This window comes from Ctenopharyngodon idella, chromosome 18 (genome assembly GCF_019924925.1).
Source record: "Ctenopharyngodon idella isolate HZGC_01 chromosome 18, HZGC01, whole genome shotgun sequence".
Lineage (NCBI taxonomy): Eukaryota > Metazoa > Chordata > Actinopteri > Cypriniformes > Xenocyprididae > Ctenopharyngodon > Ctenopharyngodon idella.
This window is the reverse complement of record NC_067237.1, coordinates 22,678,911-22,697,754: the sequence shown is the minus strand read 5'-3', so window position 1 is coordinate 22,697,754 and position 18,844 is coordinate 22,678,911. Positions and strand designations below refer to the sequence as shown.

The window sequence follows — 18,844 nt, the reverse complement described above, 5'->3', positions numbered from 1 at the left end:
AACGATTAATTAAATCATAAAAATGTAAAATTAAAATGAATAAATTATTTGAAAATAAAAACAATCAAAATAAAAATAGTGATTGTAATGCAATCCATTCCTTCTATCCTAGGAGACTCTTGCAGGTTGAAAAAAAAATGTTGTAGCATCAAGTAACGTCTAAGGAGTCATATCATTGTTACATTTTCCAAAAATTAATCATCGGTCTTGTAATTTTCATTAAAAAAAATTAAGGTGATAATTAAAAATAGTTTATTAATAAAATAGTGGTTCAGTGTTTTATAGAAAATATTGAGAACATTTCACTAATAAAACCATTTTCCTAATTTTTTTAAGGAAACTTAAGCAGTTTTGAGGCTTGAATTGAGGAACCGATTAAGCTAATAAAATTAAGGAAAGAAGGCTACCTATTTATTTTAAGAGAATTAGCTCAATTATGTGGTTTTATTTAGAGACCTCATTGTTAGTTCCCAATATGCTTTGCATATGGCTGGAAATGGAGAGTAAATATTGAAATTAAGTGTTATTTTATGTGTTTTTGAGTGAAGGGAAATATCTGTTGATGTTTAATGTTTAGTTATGTTTGACATTTGAAAGAGTTTTTGTTTTGTTGAAGATTTGATGGTTACCATTGTAGAGAAGAGTAGAGCTCACGGTTAGGTTGTGGATAACTGTACTAATACTTTGAAGCATGTTGCTTTGTTCAATGAGCAATAACTTTGCTATTGCCAGTGCAATAACAGGTTTGTTTTTACTTGTGTTGTGCTAGCAAAATACAGTCTTTTAATTGTACAACATAACTCAAAGTCAAATATAAACAGGTAATTTTCATTCACTCTAAATCACACATTTTTGAGAGTCAACTTAAAATAAAAAAGGACATTTCACTAAAAATATTAAATTAATTGTGTCATAGACTAAATAATTTAAGAGATTTTACATGATTTATTCATGTAGATTCCATTAAAGAATCAAACCTTAAAAACTACTCAAAAATATCATGTGTAATATTAATTGTTACCATAATTTTTTTAAGTAAATAGCTCATACCATTTTTTACAGTGATTCGATTTTAGATTGGGAGGAAATTCTGATTAATCATAAATAATGTGATTACATACTGTACGTTACTTGTAAGGCACTACTTTACTCGTTACATCAAAAGAGTAATCTGATTACGTTATGCATGTTACTTGTAATGCTTTACTCGTTACATCAAAAAAAGTAATCTGAATACGTTATGCATGTTACTTGTAATGCATTACTTTACTTGTAACACCAGAAAAGTAATCTGATTACGTTATGCATGTTACTTGTAATGCATTACTTTACTTGTAACACCAGAAAAGTAATCTGAATACGTTATGCATGTTACTTGTAATGCATTACTTGTAACACCAGAAAAGTAATCTGATTACGTTATGCATGTTACTTGTAATGCTTTACTTGTTACATCAAAAAAGTAATCTGATTAATTTATGCATGTTACTTGTCATGCGTTAATCCCAACACTGCTAATTCCAGATGAAACTGAAAACACCTGATCTCTTGTTTTTTCCACGGTCTGAAAACATCAATAGATCAATGTATTTTATATAATTTAATTCAATGGTTTGTTAAATACACACAGTATTGCTGTGTTATTAATGTATTATGTTTAATACAGTATCTCTTCAGTTAAAACCAAAAATGCACTGTCCACTCAAGTGGACATCTGAAAATCTCTTTGAAAAAAAATGCGTACAATAAATAAATAAATAAATAAAAGTTCAAATCTTGTTTTTCATGCCCTAGAGCAATAAAAACACACAAGAAAAAAAAAATCCTGACTGAGGTTGTCATAATTCATGCATGAAATGGTTAAATTATTGAAAAATTAACTTAAAATCTTAGGGGTCTCCAAGTATTGTAGGTCAAAGGGGTTTGTCTGAAAACAATAATAAACATGAAAATGGCAATGATATTACACATTCAGAGTTTTCCAGGTTTGATATATTTTTTCCAGACTTTTGTCCAGATCAATAATTAGTGAATATGACTGGATGATGAAGTGTTTCACAGCTAGCCTATATCAGCAGTGTTTAACAGTTTATTAACAAAATTATTAATCTCATACATTGTGTTATTGAGAGTTGCTTTTAAGCGTAAGAACAAAATTACAATAAAAATACTAATAACCTACTTTATTACAAGTGTAAACATTTATATTTTGCATTGCAAATGTCAACATAAATTACAGAAGAGCCGTTTGCAACATCTAAAACAACAAACAAACAAACTGTGATGCTCTAGTCACCTGACAGGGGCGCCAAAAAAGTGCGTCATAGAAACGCAGCGCGACGCCTTCACCCTGTGTGAATTAAATCGGAGCTGGCAATGCCTGGATTTGATTTTCCAGCTATTTTTATTGTTTAATCTGTGAATGGCGCCTAAACAGGACCCTAAACCTAAATTTCAAGAAGGTAAGATACCCTAAAGGAAAGCTTTGTATCCTCTAAAGGAGTCATCGGTTGTTCGGTGTATCCTCTCATTCATCCGAGCAAAGGAAGCGGGCGCTGCCACTGCACAATGGCGCGTGTGTACAGCTAGATATGCATAGAAAAGCAGTTTTTTAGTCAAACACTGCTGATAGCCTATTTTAAAGTGTGCAGAATTGTTTATCAGCAATCAAGTGCATGCATTATAGCACGTCAGTGCTTTCCGTTATATGTAACAGCCTCTATACATGCACGCGGCCGCGCGTTTCTGAAACAAAACATTAGCTGTTGTCTGTGTTAGCCCATTAGCTTACAGCAGGCCTTGTTTACAGGAAGCTCCATTTATAGCATTAAAGTCCTGGCGGGAATAGTTATTTATCGCCATTCATAACATAATGTTAAGTGTTGTTGAATCGTTTCGATTAAACAACTTAGTGACTCATTGAACAGAGTTTTTCGAACATGTCCGATTTGTAATGAGCTGATGGTTAGTAGCATTTGCAGATTTAACCGAGGATTTGACTGATATGGGGTGAGTTTATTAGCCAAACATGTTGTCGAATAAAACTTGGTTTAGTTAAGTAGCATATTTCAAACGTGTAAAAAACATTTTCTGCCAAGACTTAATTTTAGTATTGTTTAATGGAAATGCTAATTATATTTAGGTTCTAAGTAAATTTGAATCTTGGTTGTAATAAACTGAAATCGGAAAAAATTACAATAAACACGCTTTTAAGATATATTTCTTTTTGTTTTGTGACTTATTTCAAATGCATTTACTAAAAATATACATGATAAACAATTGCTCCTGTGCTCATACACGTTATTTAATGCTCATTAAATGCTTCTCCTTTATTCATTGGTCTACCAGTGACGCCGTTACACGTTAATGTTTCTGATGTATTTCAGGTGAACGAGTGCTGTGCTTTCATGGGCCATTGTTATACGAAGCTAAGGTATCTGTATGAATTCATTCATGCCATTATGCATCCTTCAAAAGCCTGTTTGATATGTTTTTACAGGAAGGAAATTTTCTTTTTTTTAGTGTAAATGTAGTACAAGTGTTTGTAGTGGTTTTGTGGATCAGGGTTATGCTTTTGATATCGCTTTCTACATTCAGTGAAAGCACTTAAAATGGACACAGTAGCCATTAAAAGTTAAATGGTTACTGTATCCTTTTTTTAAAGTGCTTTCACTTATCTTAAATTAAAAAAAAAAAAAAAAAAATTGTCATCCTGGTGTGTTTTCTCATGAAGAGGCCTTTTTCCCTGCTTGTGTTGTCTGAATGTAATTTTAATGTTACAAATTACTTAAAACGCGTTAGTTGTCATACTTTTTTTAAACTGTTTTCCTCTAAAAGATGATTTTAATGTTTATACATATTTTATGTCTCTTCACAGTGTGTGAAAATCAATATCAAGGACAAACAAGTGAAATACTTTATTCATTACAGTGGATGGAATAAGAAGTAAGTCTGTGTATTAAAAAATTCAGTGCTAGTTAGGACACCTTTAACATCCCTGTTTTTGTAATTTCCACCAATGACCATGCTATTTGTTTACAGGTTTGGTCGGTTAATTCTAAGAATGTGTTTAATGTGTTTCTAGTTGGGACGAATGGGTTCCTGAAAGCCGTGTGCTCAAATATGTGGACAGTAACCTGCAAAAACAGAAAGAGCTTCAGAAGGCAAACCAGTGAGTAATAAAATTTGTAAACAAGTGACTCCTGACATGGATGGATCTTTCAAAGAAATTAATTTTAAGCCAAATTAATGTACATAACCCTTCCATATCCTTATTTTCTCTCATTGTTTAAACAATCTGTACAAAAGATTTATTGCAGAAACATACTGTTTTTCAGAGACCATTATGTTGAGGGAAGGATGAGGGGTGTCGCACCGAGCAAGAAAATCGCTGCTGTGCAGCAAAAAAATGTAGATGTGTGAGTATTACTTTGCTTGAGGCAAGAAGCAAAGTGTATTTATGGGCATGTCAGCTGTTCATCTAGAATTTTTAAAATGATCTTTCAGAACTGCAAACTCAAATGCATAGGTAACCAAGGTTTTTCTATTAATTTCACTAGAAAAACAAAGAAGAACAAGCAAAAGAGTAAGTTCTATTTTCCCTATGCAATTACTGATGTATTTTGACCTGTTGAAGCTGTTTGATTGTTTATTTAATTAAATAACCATTAAAAGAGTTTTACAGATGGCTTACAAATCTTTCATACTGTTTTCCCATTAGTATTTGTCAGAAGTAGTTGCAGATGCAATAGTATTCAGACATTAAATGTGGCTTGGGGCAATTGATTACTGTTACTGAAAAATAAACTCTGCCTTGTTGACTTCTCAGCACCTGGGTCTGGAGAGGGCACTAGCACTGGGGACATGCCTCACCCCCCACGCAAGAAGAGGGCACGTGTTGACCCAACTGTGGAGAGTGTATGTCAGTTCTGTTTAAAGCAAATTGGCCAATATTTAGAGTCTCTTTTTCAACTGGAGTTTTTACATAAACATACACTAAGGCTGTCTTTGACACCCAAACTGGTTTTGTGTGCAGGAGGAGACTTTCATTAACAGAGTAGAAGTGAAGGTGAAAATTCCTGAAGAGTTAAAACCGTGGCTGGTAGATGACTGGGATCTGATCACTAGACAGAAGCAGGTAACTACAAACCTCATCCCATGCTCAACATAATCAAATTCCTGCATTGCTCTTCATTTAGATATATTGCATAATAATTAAAGTTGCAGTAAGCAATTTCTGAGAAACACTGTTGCACTGTCAGCCCAAGCAAACACACCCCTCCCTTCATTGCTCCGCCCCCAAAATGCACAAACATGCAATGCAAGAGTGGATGTTTCTTTATCATAGCTGAAGCGAAGATGGCGAATGAGTGACAAGGAAGAGCAAAAAGGGAACATACAGTACATAAGAGTATATACAAGCAAGAGTTCATCATTAGTTGCCGGCAGCACACCAGCTCCAGGCAAACAATAGCCCCTTTCACACAGACAGTGTGTTCCAAATGGGATATATTGCCCTCCAAAGGGCACTTTGGAGTGAAAACAATCATGGCCGCCATATTGTCCTTCCAAACCGAAGTGCTTAATGGTCAACCAGCATACACAATGTGTGACGGAGGCGCCTCCTTGATTGTCTTGTTAAGATGATCCAGAAGTGCGTTCCAAAATTTTTTTTTTTTTTGACCCCTTACACCCTTTATCCCTTTGACGCTCTCACTCCAGAGGGTAAACACTTTGAAGGGATTAGGGTATAGGGATGAGCCCTTCCGAATAGAACGCAGGGAGAGTTTCTGGAAAATACTCTGATAATGTGTCGTTCGATTTTGGTTCATTCACACTGCCAGTGATTTTCCGTGACGTGTAATGTCTCCGCAGCGTCTTAAGTTTGCTTGTGATCTGCGATTTCTCTCTCGAGAAACCATGCTCATGCATTTAAATTTTTTTTTTTTTTTTTTTTTCTGTGACTCAATCATAAACTAGTGCATTGTGTACCGAATGATCACAGCTTTAGTGCCATCACTACAACACACCTCTTACGGCATTGGTCCTGCCTTTTGTTCACACAGGGTGCGTTCCGGGACTGATACTGGCAGTGTTACTAGCTCCCCATCCCGGGATCAATCACGGATCAGGTCTTGTGACATTTCTCTTCCATGTGGTGCCATTGCTGACAGCATGAAATGGGAAGGGGTTTTAACACCCTTTTATAGTCAACTGTCTGCTGTACGCCTGTGTAATGAATAATTAGACTCACCTGTTGAATTCTTGTTAAATTAGACATTTGTAGTCTAAAATTTTGCTTTGCTCCAGAGACTTTCAGTAGGGTTGTACTCATTTTTGCATCACCCTAATTTGAGTAAAACTGAAAAATGTGTAATCTAAGTTATATTATTAACCTTACTTTCATGTTATAAGTAAAAGTCTCTCCAGCATGGTGCAAAAGGCACAAAGTATTTATACAAATACTTTAGCTAAAGTAAAATGTTTTGAATAATATCTAATACGTACTTGTTCAAAACAATCACTTTAGCAAAGTTTCTACTATTTTCAGTTTATTTTGATAAAATAATTTATTTTTATTCAATAAATATATTGTCATTGAAATATGATCCCATAATAATTTAATATAGCTTTACAGTAATAACAATAAATATATTTTATTATCTGATATGATTAATATATTTATAAATATGATGGTTTCATTATAAACATAGTGATTATCTCTGAAGTAAGATAAGATAAGGGTATCTTTGCCGGAAGCTAGCTATTTTAGTTTATAAAGTTTTAAATATGGACATTTTTCTTTAAAAAAACCCATCGATTCGCATCAGAAGGCCTTTATCAACCCCCTGGAGCCGTATGGATTATTTTTTATGATAGATGGATGCATTTTTGGGGCTTCAAAATCTCGACCCCCATTCACTACCATTATAAAGCTTGGAAGAGCCAGGATATTTTTAAATATATCTCCGATTGTGTTCGTTTGAAAGAAGGTTCACCTATGATGGCTTGAGGGTGAGTAAATCATGGGATAATTTTCAATTCTTCCTCAGAATTGCAAGTTTATATCCCGCAATTCTATTCCCCCCCTCAGAATAGTGATAGGCCTAAACAACTCACAATTGCGAGTTATAAAGTCCAAATTGGGAGATATAAACTCGTAATTGCGAGGCGGGAAAAAAGAGTCTGAATCGTGAGAAAAAAATGTTATAGGTTTAAATATTATTTCATGCTGTAACTCCAGGGCTAATACATTATGTCGGATATGAACTGCATATGTGAATATTATGTAGACCTATCAAATTCATGCTTTAATGGTAGACTATCATCCCATTGCGTGATACAAAGTCAGAATTGCGAGATATTAAGTCAATTCTGACTTTATAAAAAGTAAGAATTGTGAGATGCAAACTCGCAAATGCTCGATCAGCGAAAAAATGTCGCTCGATCAGCGTACTTTTGCCATGGTTACCTCAATCGCTAACAGCTATTACTGTTCGTAAGTCTCTTATTGTTCTCAAATCTTTTATTTCGTGCCATAACTTGTAATCTAACTTTTTTGATCACTGAAATCACTTGAAATAAAGTCATAATAATGCATAGGTAAAAAAAAAAAGTGAGTGACTGAGTATCAGTCATAGGCTACATGCCTCTAGCCAATCTTTGCCCCTCATAGGCGGGTAACGCCAATGCGTGTGTACCTCTGGATATATTAGTGGAAGCGCACGGCTGGTGGGCAAACCGCTGAGAGAACTTCTTCAGCCGAACACGGACTGAGGCAGGTAGCAGGTGGAACGCGCCGTTGGATACTCAACTATGGGTGACCCTTTCAACAGCAGCAGCAGGGTGTTTAACCGAACCTCTCAGGGTCATGTCACATTTGGAAATCTGGAGGACATTGACGTAACCGCGGACAGGAGCCCGGTCTTGAGGATCATGATCTCCGTGGTGTACATTCTCGTGTGCGCAATAGGCTTAGTAGGGAATTCGCTCGTCCTCTTCATCATGAGAGTGAAACACTGCAAACAGAGCACCACCATTAATGTGTTCATCATTAACTTAGCTGTCACAGACATCCAGTTCGTCCTGACGTTGCCGTTTTGGGCGGTGGATACCGCTCTGGATTTCAGCTGGCCGTTTGGAGACGCCATGTGCAAGATCATACTGTCCGTCACTGTGATGAACATGTACGCCAGCGTCTTCTTCCTCACTGCTATGAGCATCACTCGATACTGCTCTGTGGCTTCAGCCGCCAAGACTAGGGTCCGTCCACCAGCATCATGCTCTGTCAAATGGGTTTGCGCGTTTTTGTGGGTCGTTGCTACAGTCGCCACCGCGCCAACATCCATTTTCTCCACGGTGACAAACGTGGCTGGAGAAAAGCTCTGTTTACTAAAGTTTCCTGCAGGACAATACTGGCTGGCCTTTTATCATTTGCAAAAAATCCTGGTTGCTTTTATTCTGCCCATGTTGATCCTTTCCGTGTTTTATTTGTTGCTTCTGAGATTTGTGAGAAAGCGAAATCTGAATAACATTCATTCAAAGCACAGGATTCATGTCACCAAATCTATCACAGTTGTGGTTCTTTCATTCTTTCTTTGCTGGATGCCGAACCACGCGATCACATTTTGGGGTGTGCTGGTCAAGTTGAACGTGATTCACTGGGACGAGGCTTATTATATTGCCCATACTTATGTATTCCCCGTTACTGTTTGCTTAGCTCATACTAATAGCTGCTTAAATCCTTTTATATATTGTCTTACGAGAAGGGCATTGAGAAAGAAACTGAAAAATTGTTTGTCAAATATTGCTCCTTGGTTATTAAAGAGGTCTTTTCAGAAATCTACGAGGCGTCCGTGAACCGAGATGTGACACAAATGCATCGATATTAAAATTGCAGATCGACCATTTTATGCTGAAGAGATTCATAAGTATTATGAATCTATTATAATTATTATAATATATTATTAAGTTTTCTTGCATATGATAATTTATTGTTGGGTGCTATTCTTTAGAGACTAGACTGAATTTATTGCTAGACCCATAAAAAAAATTCGAAAATGAATATTGGTTTATAGAATGGTCAAACTGATTATCGGTCTATCTTAAACAATGCCATCTTTTATTAAACCGAGAAGTTCAAAAATGTATGCATGTTTAAAAATGACTATTAAAGCAACAACAACAGTCTGTCTTTACAAATACTAAAACATATCAATTGTAAAACACAGGCATATTTCCCGTTGTGAATAAGGTTGACATGAATAAATCATTATAAACAGTACTCTGACCATAATTTCAGTATGCAGTGCTGGGTAGATTACTTAATTGTAGTCAGTACTGATTACAAATTACATGATGAAAATAGTAGTAACATAATGTAGATTACTCATTTTAGGTAATGTATTGTGATTACTTTTAGATTACTTTTGACCTAACTCGTTTGTCACTTAGATTTGAATGGGATTATTGTGCACCATTTTGAGATATTATATATATATATATATATATATATATATATAGCCTATCAAAGAGAAAGAAAATATTTTCAACAACATGAAATGCATTAAGAATCACATTATGCCAGGTTTTCCCAAACTGGGGTTAATGAAAGAACTGCAGGGGGGTTGAGTTGATGAAAAGATAACGATTAATTAAATCATAAAAATGTAAAATTAAAATGAATAAATTATTTGAAAATAAAAACAATCAAAATAAAACTAGTGATTGTAATGCAATCCATTCCTTCTATCCTAGGAGACTCTTGCAGGTTGAAAAAAAAATGTTGTAGCATCAAGTAACGTCTAAGGAGTCATATCATTGTTACATTTTCCAAAAATTAATCATCGGTCTTGTAATTTTCATTAAAAAAAATTAAGGTGATAATTAAAAATAGTTTATTAATAAAATAGTGGTTCAGTGTTTTATAGAAAATATTGAGAACATTTCACTAATAAAACCATTTTCCTAATTTTTTTAAGGAAACTTAAGCAGTTTTGAGGCTTGAATTGAGGAACCGATTAAGCTAATAAAATTAAGGAAAGAAGGCTACCTATTTATTTTAAGAGAATTAGCTCAATTATGTGGTTTTATTTAGAGATCTCATTGTTAGTTCCCAGTATGCTTTGCATATGGCTGGAAATGGAGAGTAAATATTGAAATTAAGTGTTATTTTATGTGTTTTTGAGTGAAGGGAAATATCTGTTGATGTTTAATGTTTAGTTATGTTTGACATTTGAAAGAGTTTTTGTTTTGTTGAAGATTTGATTGTTACCATTGTGGAGAAGAGTAGAGCTCATGGTTAGGTTGTGGATAATTGTACTAACACTTTGCAGCATGTTGCTTTGTTCAATGAGCAATAACTTTGCTATTGCCAGTGCAATAACAGGTTTGTTTTTACTTGTGTTGTGCTAGCAAAATACAGTCTTTTAATTGTACAACATAACTCAAAGTCAAATATAAACAGGTACTTTCATTCACTCTAAATCACACATTTTTGAGAGTCAACTTAAAATAAAAAAGGACATTTCACTAAAAATATTAAATTAATTGTGTCATAGACTAAATAATTTAAGAGATTTTACATGATTTATTCATGTAGATTCCATTAAAGAATCAAACCTTAAAAACTACTCAAAAATATCATGTGTAATATTAATTGTTACCATAATTTTTTTAAGTAAATAGCTCATACCATTTTTTACAGTGATTCGATTTTAGATTGGGAGGAAATTCTGATTAATCATAAATAATGTGATTACATACTGTACGTTACTTGTAAGGCACTACTTTACTCGTTACATCAAAAGAGTAATCTGATTACGTTATGCATGTTACTTGTAATGCTTTACTCGTTACATCAAAAAAAGTAATCTGAATACGTTATGCATGTTACTTGTAATGCATTACTTTACTTGTAACACCAGAAAAGTAATCTGATTACGTTATGCATGTTACTTGTAATGCATTACTTTACTTGTAACACCAGAAAAGTAATCTGAATACGTTATGCATGTTACTTGTAATGCATTACTTGTAACACCAGAAAAGTAATCTGATTACGTTATGCATGTTACTTGTAATGCTTTACTTGTTACATCAAAAAAGTAATCTGATTAATTTATGCATGTTACTTGTCATGCGTTAATCCCAACACTGCTAATTCCAGATGAAACTGAAAACACCTGATCTCTTGTTTTTTCCACGGTCTGAAAACATCAATAGATCAATGTATTTTATATAATTTAATTCAATGGTTTGTTAAATACACACAGTATTGCTGTGTTATTAATGTATTATGTTTAATACAGTATCTCTTCAGTTAAAACCAAAAATGCACTGTCCACTCAAGTGGACATCTGAAAATCTCTTTGAAAAAAAATGCGTACAATAAATAAATAAATAAATAAAAGTTCAAATCTTGTTTTTCATGCCCTAGAGCAATAAAAACACACAAGAAAAAAAAAATCCTGACTGAGGTTGTCATAATTCATGCATGAAATGGTTAAATTATTGAAAAATTAACTTAAAATCTTAGGGGTCTCCAAGTATTGTAGGTCAAAGGGGTTTGTCTGAAAACAATAATAAACATGAAAATGGCAATGATATTACACATTCAGAGTTTTCCAGGTTTGATATATTTTTTCCAGACTTTTGTCCAGATCAATAATTAGTGAATATGACTGGATGATGAAGTGTTTCACAGCTAGCCTATATCAGCAGTGTTTAACAGTTTATTAACAAAATTATTAATCTCATACATTGTGTTATTGAGAGTTGCTTTTAAGCGTAAGAACAAAATTACAATAAAAATACTAATAACCTACTTTATTACAAGTGTAAACATTTATATTTTGCATTGCAAATGTCAACATAAATTACAGAAGAGCCGTTTGCAACATCTAAAACAACAAACAAACAAACTGTGATGCTCTAGTCACCTGACAGGGGCGCCAAAAAAGTGCGTCATAGAAACGCAGCGCGACGCCTTCACCCTGTGTGAATTAAATCGGAGCTGGCAATGCCTGGATTTGATTTTCCAGCTATTTTTATTGTTTAATCTGTGAATGGCGCCTAAACAGGACCCTAAACCTAAATTTCAAGAAGGTAAGATACCCTAAAGGAAAGCTTTGTATCCTCTAAAGGAGTCATCGGTTGTTCGGTGTATCCTCTCATTCATCCGAGCAAAGGAAGCGGGCGCTGCCACTGCACAATGGCGCGTGTGTACAGCTAGATATGCATAGAAAAGCAGTTTTTTAGTCAAACACTGCTGATAGCCTATTTTAAAGTGTGCAGAATTGTTTATCAGCAATCAAGTGCATGCATTATAGCACGTCAGTGCTTTCCGTTATATGTAACAGCCTCTATACATGCACGCGGCCGCGCGTTTCTGAAACAAAACATTAGCTGTTGTCTGTGTTAGCCCATTAGCTTACAGCAGGCCTTGTTTACAGGAAGCTCCATTTATAGCATTAAAGTCCTGGCGGGAATAGTTATTTATCGCCATTCATAACATAATGTTAAGTGTTGTTGAATCGTTTCGATTAAACAACTTAGTGACTCATTGAACAGAGTTTTTCGAACATGTCCGATTTGTAATGAGCTGATGGTTAGTAGCATTTGCAGATTTAACCGAGGATTTGACTGATATGGGGTGAGTTTATTAGCCAAACATGTTGTCGAATAAAACTTGGTTTAGTTAAGTAGCATATTTCAAACGTGTAAAAAACATTTTCTGCCAAGACTTAATTTTAGTATTGTTTAATGGAAATGCTAATTATATTTAGGTTCTAAGTAAATTTGAATCTTGGTTGTAATAAACTGAAATCGGAAAAAATTACAATAAACACGCTTTTAAGATATATTTCTTTTTGTTTTGTGACTTATTTCAAATGCATTTACTAAAAATATACATGATAAACAATTGCTCCTGTGCTCATACACGTTATTTAATGCTCATTAAATGCTTCTCCTTTATTCATTGGTCTACCAGTGACGCCGTTACACGTTAATGTTTCTGATGTATTTCAGGTGAACGAGTGCTGTGCTTTCATGGGCCATTGTTATACGAAGCTAAGGTATCTGTATGAATTCATTCATGCCATTATGCATCCTTCAAAAGCCTGTTTGATATGTTTTTACAGGAAGGAAATTTTCTTTTTTTTAGTGTAAATGTAGTACAAGTGTTTGTAGTGGTTTTGTGGATCAGGGTTATGCTTTTGATATCGCTTTCTACATTCAGTGAAAGCACTTAAAATGGACACAGTAGCCATTAAAAGTTAAATGGTTACTGTATCCTTTTTTAAAGTGCTTTCACTTATCTTAAATTAAAAAAAAAAAAAAATTGTCATCCTGGTGTGTTTTCTCATGAAGAGGCCTTTTTCCCTGCTTGTGTTGTCTGAATGTAATTTTAATGTTACAAATTACTTAAAACGCGTTAGTTGTCATACTTTTTTTAAACTGTTTTCCTCTAAAAGATGATTTTAATGTTTATACATATTTTATGTCTCTTCACAGTGTGTGAAAATCAATATCAAGGACAAACAAGTGAAATACTTTATTCATTACAGTGGATGGAATAAGAAGTAAGTCTGTGTATTAAAAAATTCAGTGCTAGTTAGGACACCTTTAACATCCCTGTTTTTGTAATTTCCACCAATGACCATGCTATTTGTTTACAGGTTTGGTCGGTTAATTCTAAGAATGTGTTTAATGTGTTTCTAGTTGGGACGAATGGGTTCCTGAAAGCCGTGTGCTCAAATATGTGGACAGTAACCTGCAAAAACAGAAAGAGCTTCAGAAGGCAAACCAGTGAGTAATAAAATTTGTAAACAAGTGACTCCTGACATGGATGGATCTTTCAAAGAAATTAATTTTAAGCCAAATTAATGTACATAACCCTTCCATATCCTTATTTTCTCTCATTGTTTAAACAATCTGTACAAAAGATTTATTGCAGAAACATACTGTTTTTCAGAGACCATTATGTTGAGGGAAGGATGAGGGGTGTCGCACCGAGCAAGAAAATCGCTGCTGTGCAGCAAAAAAATGTAGATGTGTGAGTATTACTTTGCTTGAGGCAAGAAGCAAAGTGTATTTATGGGCATGTCAGCTGTTCATCTAGAATTTTTAAAATGATCTTTCAGAACTGCAAACTCAAATGCATAGGTAACCAAGGTTTTTCTATTAATTTCACTAGAAAAACAAAGAAGAACAAGCAAAAGAGTAAGTTCTATTTTCCCTATGCAATTACTGATGTATTTTGACCTGTTGAAGCTGTTTGATTGTTTATTTAATTAAATAACCATTAAAAGAGTTTTACAGATGGCTTACAAATCTTTCATACTGTTTTCCCATTAGTATTTGTCAGAAGTAGTTGCAGATGCAATAGTATTCAGACATTAAATGTGGCTTGGGGCAATTGATTACTGTTACTGAAAAATAAACTCTGCCTTGTTGACTTCTCAGCACCTGGGTCTGGAGAGGGCACTAGCACTGGGGACATGCCTCACCCCCCACGCAAGAAGAGGGCACGTGTTGACCCAACTGTGGAGAGTGTATGTCAGTTCTGTTTAAAGCAAATTGGCCAATATTTAGAGTCTCTTTTTCAACTGGAGTTTTTACATAAACATACACTAAGGCTGTCTTTGACACCCAAACTGGTTTTGTGTGCAGGAGGAGACTTTCATTAACAGAGTAGAAGTGAAGGTGAAAATTCCTGAAGAGTTAAAACCGTGGCTGGTAGATGACTGGGATCTGATCACTAGACAGAAGCAGGTAACTACAAACCTCATCCCATGCTCAACATAATCAAATTCCTGCATTGCTCTTCATTTAGATATATTGCATAATAATTAAAGTTGCAGTAAGCAATTTCTGAGAAACACTGTTGCACTGTCAGCCCAAGCAAACACACCCCTCCCTTCATTGCTCCGCCCCCAAAATGCACAAACATGCAATGCAAGAGTGGATGTTTCTTTATCATAGCTGAAGCGAAGATGGCGAATGAGTGACAAGGAAGAGCAAAAAGGGAACATACAGTACATAAGAGTATATACAAGCAAGAGTTCATCATTAGTTGCCGGCAGCACACCAGCTCCAGGCAAACAATAGCCCCTTTCACACAGACAGTGTGTTCCAAATGGGATATATTGCCCTCCAAAGGGCACTTTGGAGTGAAAACAATCATGGCCGCCATATTGTCCTTCCAAACCGAAGTGCTTAATGGTCAACCAGCATACACAATGTGTGACGGAGGCGCCTCCTTGATTGTCTTGTTAAGATGATCCAGAAGTGCGTTCCAAAATTTTTTTTTTTTTGACCCCTTACACCCTTTATCCCTTTGACGCTCTCACTCCAGAGGGTAAACACTTTGAAGGGATTAGGGTATAGGGATGAGCCCTTCCGAATAGAACGCAGGGAGAGTTTCTGGAAAATACTCTGATAATGTGTCGTTCGATTTTGGTTCATTCACACTGCCAGTGATTTTCCGTGACGTGTAATGTCTCCGCAGCGTCTTAAGTTTGCTTGTGATCTGCGATTTCTCTCTCGAGAAACCATGCTCATGCATTTAAATTTTTTTTTTTTTTTTTTTTTCTGTGACTCAATCATAAACTAGTGCATTGTGTACCGAATGATCACAGCTTTAGTGCCATCACTACAACACACCTCTTACGGCATTGGTCCTGCCTTTTGTTCACACAGGGTGCGTTCCGGGACTGATACTGGCAGTGTTACTAGCTCCCCATCCCGGGATCAATCACGGAATCAATCAATGTTTGCGTTCACACAGAAGGCATTCTTGCAATTTTAGGGCAATTTTCTGGGATCAACGCGCTGTGTGAAAGGGCCTAATGACACTCAAAACTGTCCTACTTATAGCTACCAGTACAACAACAGCATATCTTGGTTCTGTGAAACGTAGCAAAACCAAACCTCTGTGCCCATTTTCAGGCCTTCCTGCTTGGGTCTCTCCAGCGCTGGAAAGCTTTTTTTTTTTAATATATATATTAACATGGATCCTAAAGCTCTTGCCTGATCATAACCCTTCTCTGACCTTTTCTCTTTTATAATGTCTCTCAGCCATCTCTCTTTCTACAGTCTTTCCTCAACTCTCTATTTTGCTCACTCTCTCCTCCCCGATCATGAGTGGACACACCCCCTACTGCTGATTGGCTACAAGTGTGTTGTGCTCGTTCAGATCCGCTTTCAACGGCGTTTCTCAGAAATCGCTTGCTGCACCTTTTAAACTACAGAATGCTGTCTAGAGCAGCAACTAAACAAAGAAGAGGAAAATATGATTAGGTATTTGAAGTTTTACCAATGGCATGTTTGTTGGAATTTGCCTGGATATCTGCACAAATTGGTCATAAAATTTGAGTTTTGAAAGATATGCACTGTAAAAATATTTGTGGTTTTATTTTATTTTTTTAGCTTTTTCACTTGCCTGCAAAAAAGAATGTGGATGCTGTCCTGGAGGACTATGCAAATTACAAGAAATCAAGAGGAAACTGTGATAACAAGTATGATATCTACAATTGATCCATTTTGTTGTAATCGCTGTTGTAATATTAGTTTGTTGTGCAAATCATCCAGTTAATTCTAAAGAGATACTCATACATTCTTGATCTTTACTCAGGGAATATGCCGTGAACGAGGTGGTTGCTGGAATCCGTGAGTACTTCAACGTGATGTTGGGCACTCAGCTCCTCTACAAGTTTGAGAGGCCACAGTATGCAGAGATCCTAGCAAACCATCCAGATACGTCCATGTCTCAGATCTACGGGGCGCCGCACCTGCTGAGGCTTTTTGGTATGAACTTAGTCACCATGAAATTGCAGTATTTATTTATTTATTTATTTATTTATTTTATTTTTTTTAAACTCATGTGCCCTTGTAGTCTTAAATCAAAATAACTTCCCCCTTCCACTTGCAATGACATCTTTTCTGATGATGTCATGAGGGCCGGACAACCTGTCACTCACATGAGATCACAGCAATAGTAAACCACAACCATACAATCAGTTCACAATGGACAAAATTAAGTCATTAACATTTTTTAAAAAAAATTATTATTGGTCGGGTCGTTTCACTTGGATATACCGTACGTCACAATAGGGATGAAAAGACTACTGCAAATTCCATTTCATGCCAACTTTAAAAGCTAATTGTGTTTTGAAACTAAATTGTACTATTAAACGCAAAGTAAACGGTTGATTTTAAGTATTTTACAAGAAACATAATGTTGAATGTGAGCTTTGAATTCTATAAACTATTAAGCCATTAATCCTTGGCAATGCTCATAATTTCACCCTTAAAGCAATGTAATCATGGAAATACAGCAAAGAACATGTAATTAAATTCTGAAAGAGCCATATCACAGAGAATGTTTTAATTATATTATTGGTAATGGCATATTCTTCACAGTATTTGGGGTTTTTGTTAACATTTGGCTGCTTTTGTGTCCTTTGACAGTGAGAATTGGAGCAATGCTGGCTTACACACCTCTAGACGAGAAGAGTCTAGCCCTGCTTCTTAGCTACCTGCAAGATTTTTTAAAGTAAGTAGATATTGATTTTGATATTTTATTTGCAGGCAGTAAATGACTGAAATGTAAAACATTTTGTGCTTGTTTTAGGTATTTGGTGAAGAATTCGTCATGTCTGTTCTGTGCAAGTGACTATGAGGTTGCACCTCCAGAATATCATCGCAAAGCTGTCTGAGGACAAAGCCAGTGAGGATGTTTGGTGCTACGTTCTGATCCTCATTTTATTTTTATTTAAAATCCATTCATCAGTCTTGTGGAAGATTTTAGTGCTCACAACATCAGTCGATATTGGTTAATTTGGTTCAGTAATCTAAGGATAATGTCTGGTATTCCAGATAAGGAATTAGATTAAATCTCTTTGGAAAGCTGCTGGTTTTTGCTCTTTTTATTGATCCATATTTTTGGTTTATGTAATATTGATAAACAGAACCTGCTCATGTATAGTTGAAATGCTGCATTGTTTTAACTTTTTTTTTTTTTTCTTTGAGAAACATGTCAGTCAATAAATTGTCCTTCCCAGTCGTGGCTCTGTTTTGTTGTTCTTCAACCACAGATGGACTCCTGCCAATTTTCATGGATGAGTTCAATAATTTTGAAGCAGAATCATATATTGATGTTAAGAACAGTTAAGGTTATGAAGCAATAGCAATTCATTGGTATGTGGCCACATTAAAGGGATAGTACACAGAAAAATGAAAATGGTCATTTACTCACCCTCAAGTTGTTCCAAACCTGTATGAATTCTTTTCTTCTGCTGAACACAAGATATTTTGAAGAATGTAACAAAACAGTTGATGGGCCCCATTGACTTACATAATAGTTACCCCCTGTATAGTTCCAAATATTTTTGTTTTTGGGTGAACTATCCCTTCAGAGCAGATGCTGTTGACCTAGGGTCAAGTTTAAAAATGTACAGTTTGATTAAAAGAATAAAGTTCAAGTATCTATTTTTACTTTGCTTGCTTCAATATAATACAGATTTTGGGGATTTGCAGTTGTAACTTTTGAGTACATGTTTAAAGAGCATGCAGCATGTTCACTGTACAGAGAGACTGTCATTTTTTTCAGCACACTGCAAAGGTTTAGAAACCATATATCACTGTAACATGATAGTGTAGCTCAGCTTCATATAACATACTGCAGCAATTACAGTTAGAGCACTTGTATAACTGCTTTTTAAAAAATATTTTGGCACAGTGCCATAAATACATAGTACATATTTTAAAGGCAGAATGAATGAGGTCTTTCAAGAGGCTCATGTTTGAAACAGGTTTGTCTACTGGATTTGGCGAGTTCCCA

The 18,844-nt window shown here is 35.2% G+C and overlaps 2 protein-coding genes across 15 annotated transcripts; both read left to right on the top strand.

Annotated features, from left to right (window-relative positions):
- The first annotated feature begins 2,277 nt into the window (after positions 1 to 2,277).
- Positions 2,278 to 18,064, top strand: morf4l1 (mortality factor 4 like 1). Of its 14 annotated transcripts, none has more exons than XM_051870518.1 (12): positions 2,278 to 2,462; positions 3,387 to 3,433; positions 3,878 to 3,945; positions 13,723 to 13,809; positions 13,976 to 14,056; positions 14,198 to 14,223; positions 14,467 to 14,555; positions 14,674 to 14,775; positions 16,432 to 16,520; positions 16,637 to 16,809; positions 17,473 to 17,557; positions 17,636 to 18,064. In XM_051870518.1, exons 1-12 carry the CDS (start codon positions 2,423 to 2,425, stop codon positions 17,718 to 17,720), a joined length of 972 nt encoding a protein of 323 aa, XP_051726478.1. In that variant the 5' UTR covers positions 2,278 to 2,422; the 3' UTR covers positions 17,721 to 18,064. The 14 variants fall into 14 exon arrangements, with proteins under 14 accessions (XP_051726478.1, XP_051726481.1, XP_051726479.1 ...); XM_051870521.1 differs by lacking the exon at positions 13,723 to 13,809 and adding an exon at positions 4,085 to 4,171; XM_051870519.1 differs by lacking the exons at positions 13,723 to 13,809; positions 13,976 to 14,056 and adding exons at positions 4,085 to 4,171; positions 4,338 to 4,418.
- rxfp3.3a3 (relaxin family peptide receptor 3.3a3) lies at positions 6,084 to 9,283 on the top strand. Its single transcript, XM_051870513.1, has one exon. The coding sequence runs from the start codon at positions 7,816 to 7,818 to the stop codon at positions 8,857 to 8,859; it is 1,044 nt and encodes a 347-aa protein (XP_051726473.1). The 5' UTR covers positions 6,084 to 7,815; the 3' UTR covers positions 8,860 to 9,283.
- Positions 18,065 to 18,844: the final 780 nt, after the last annotated feature.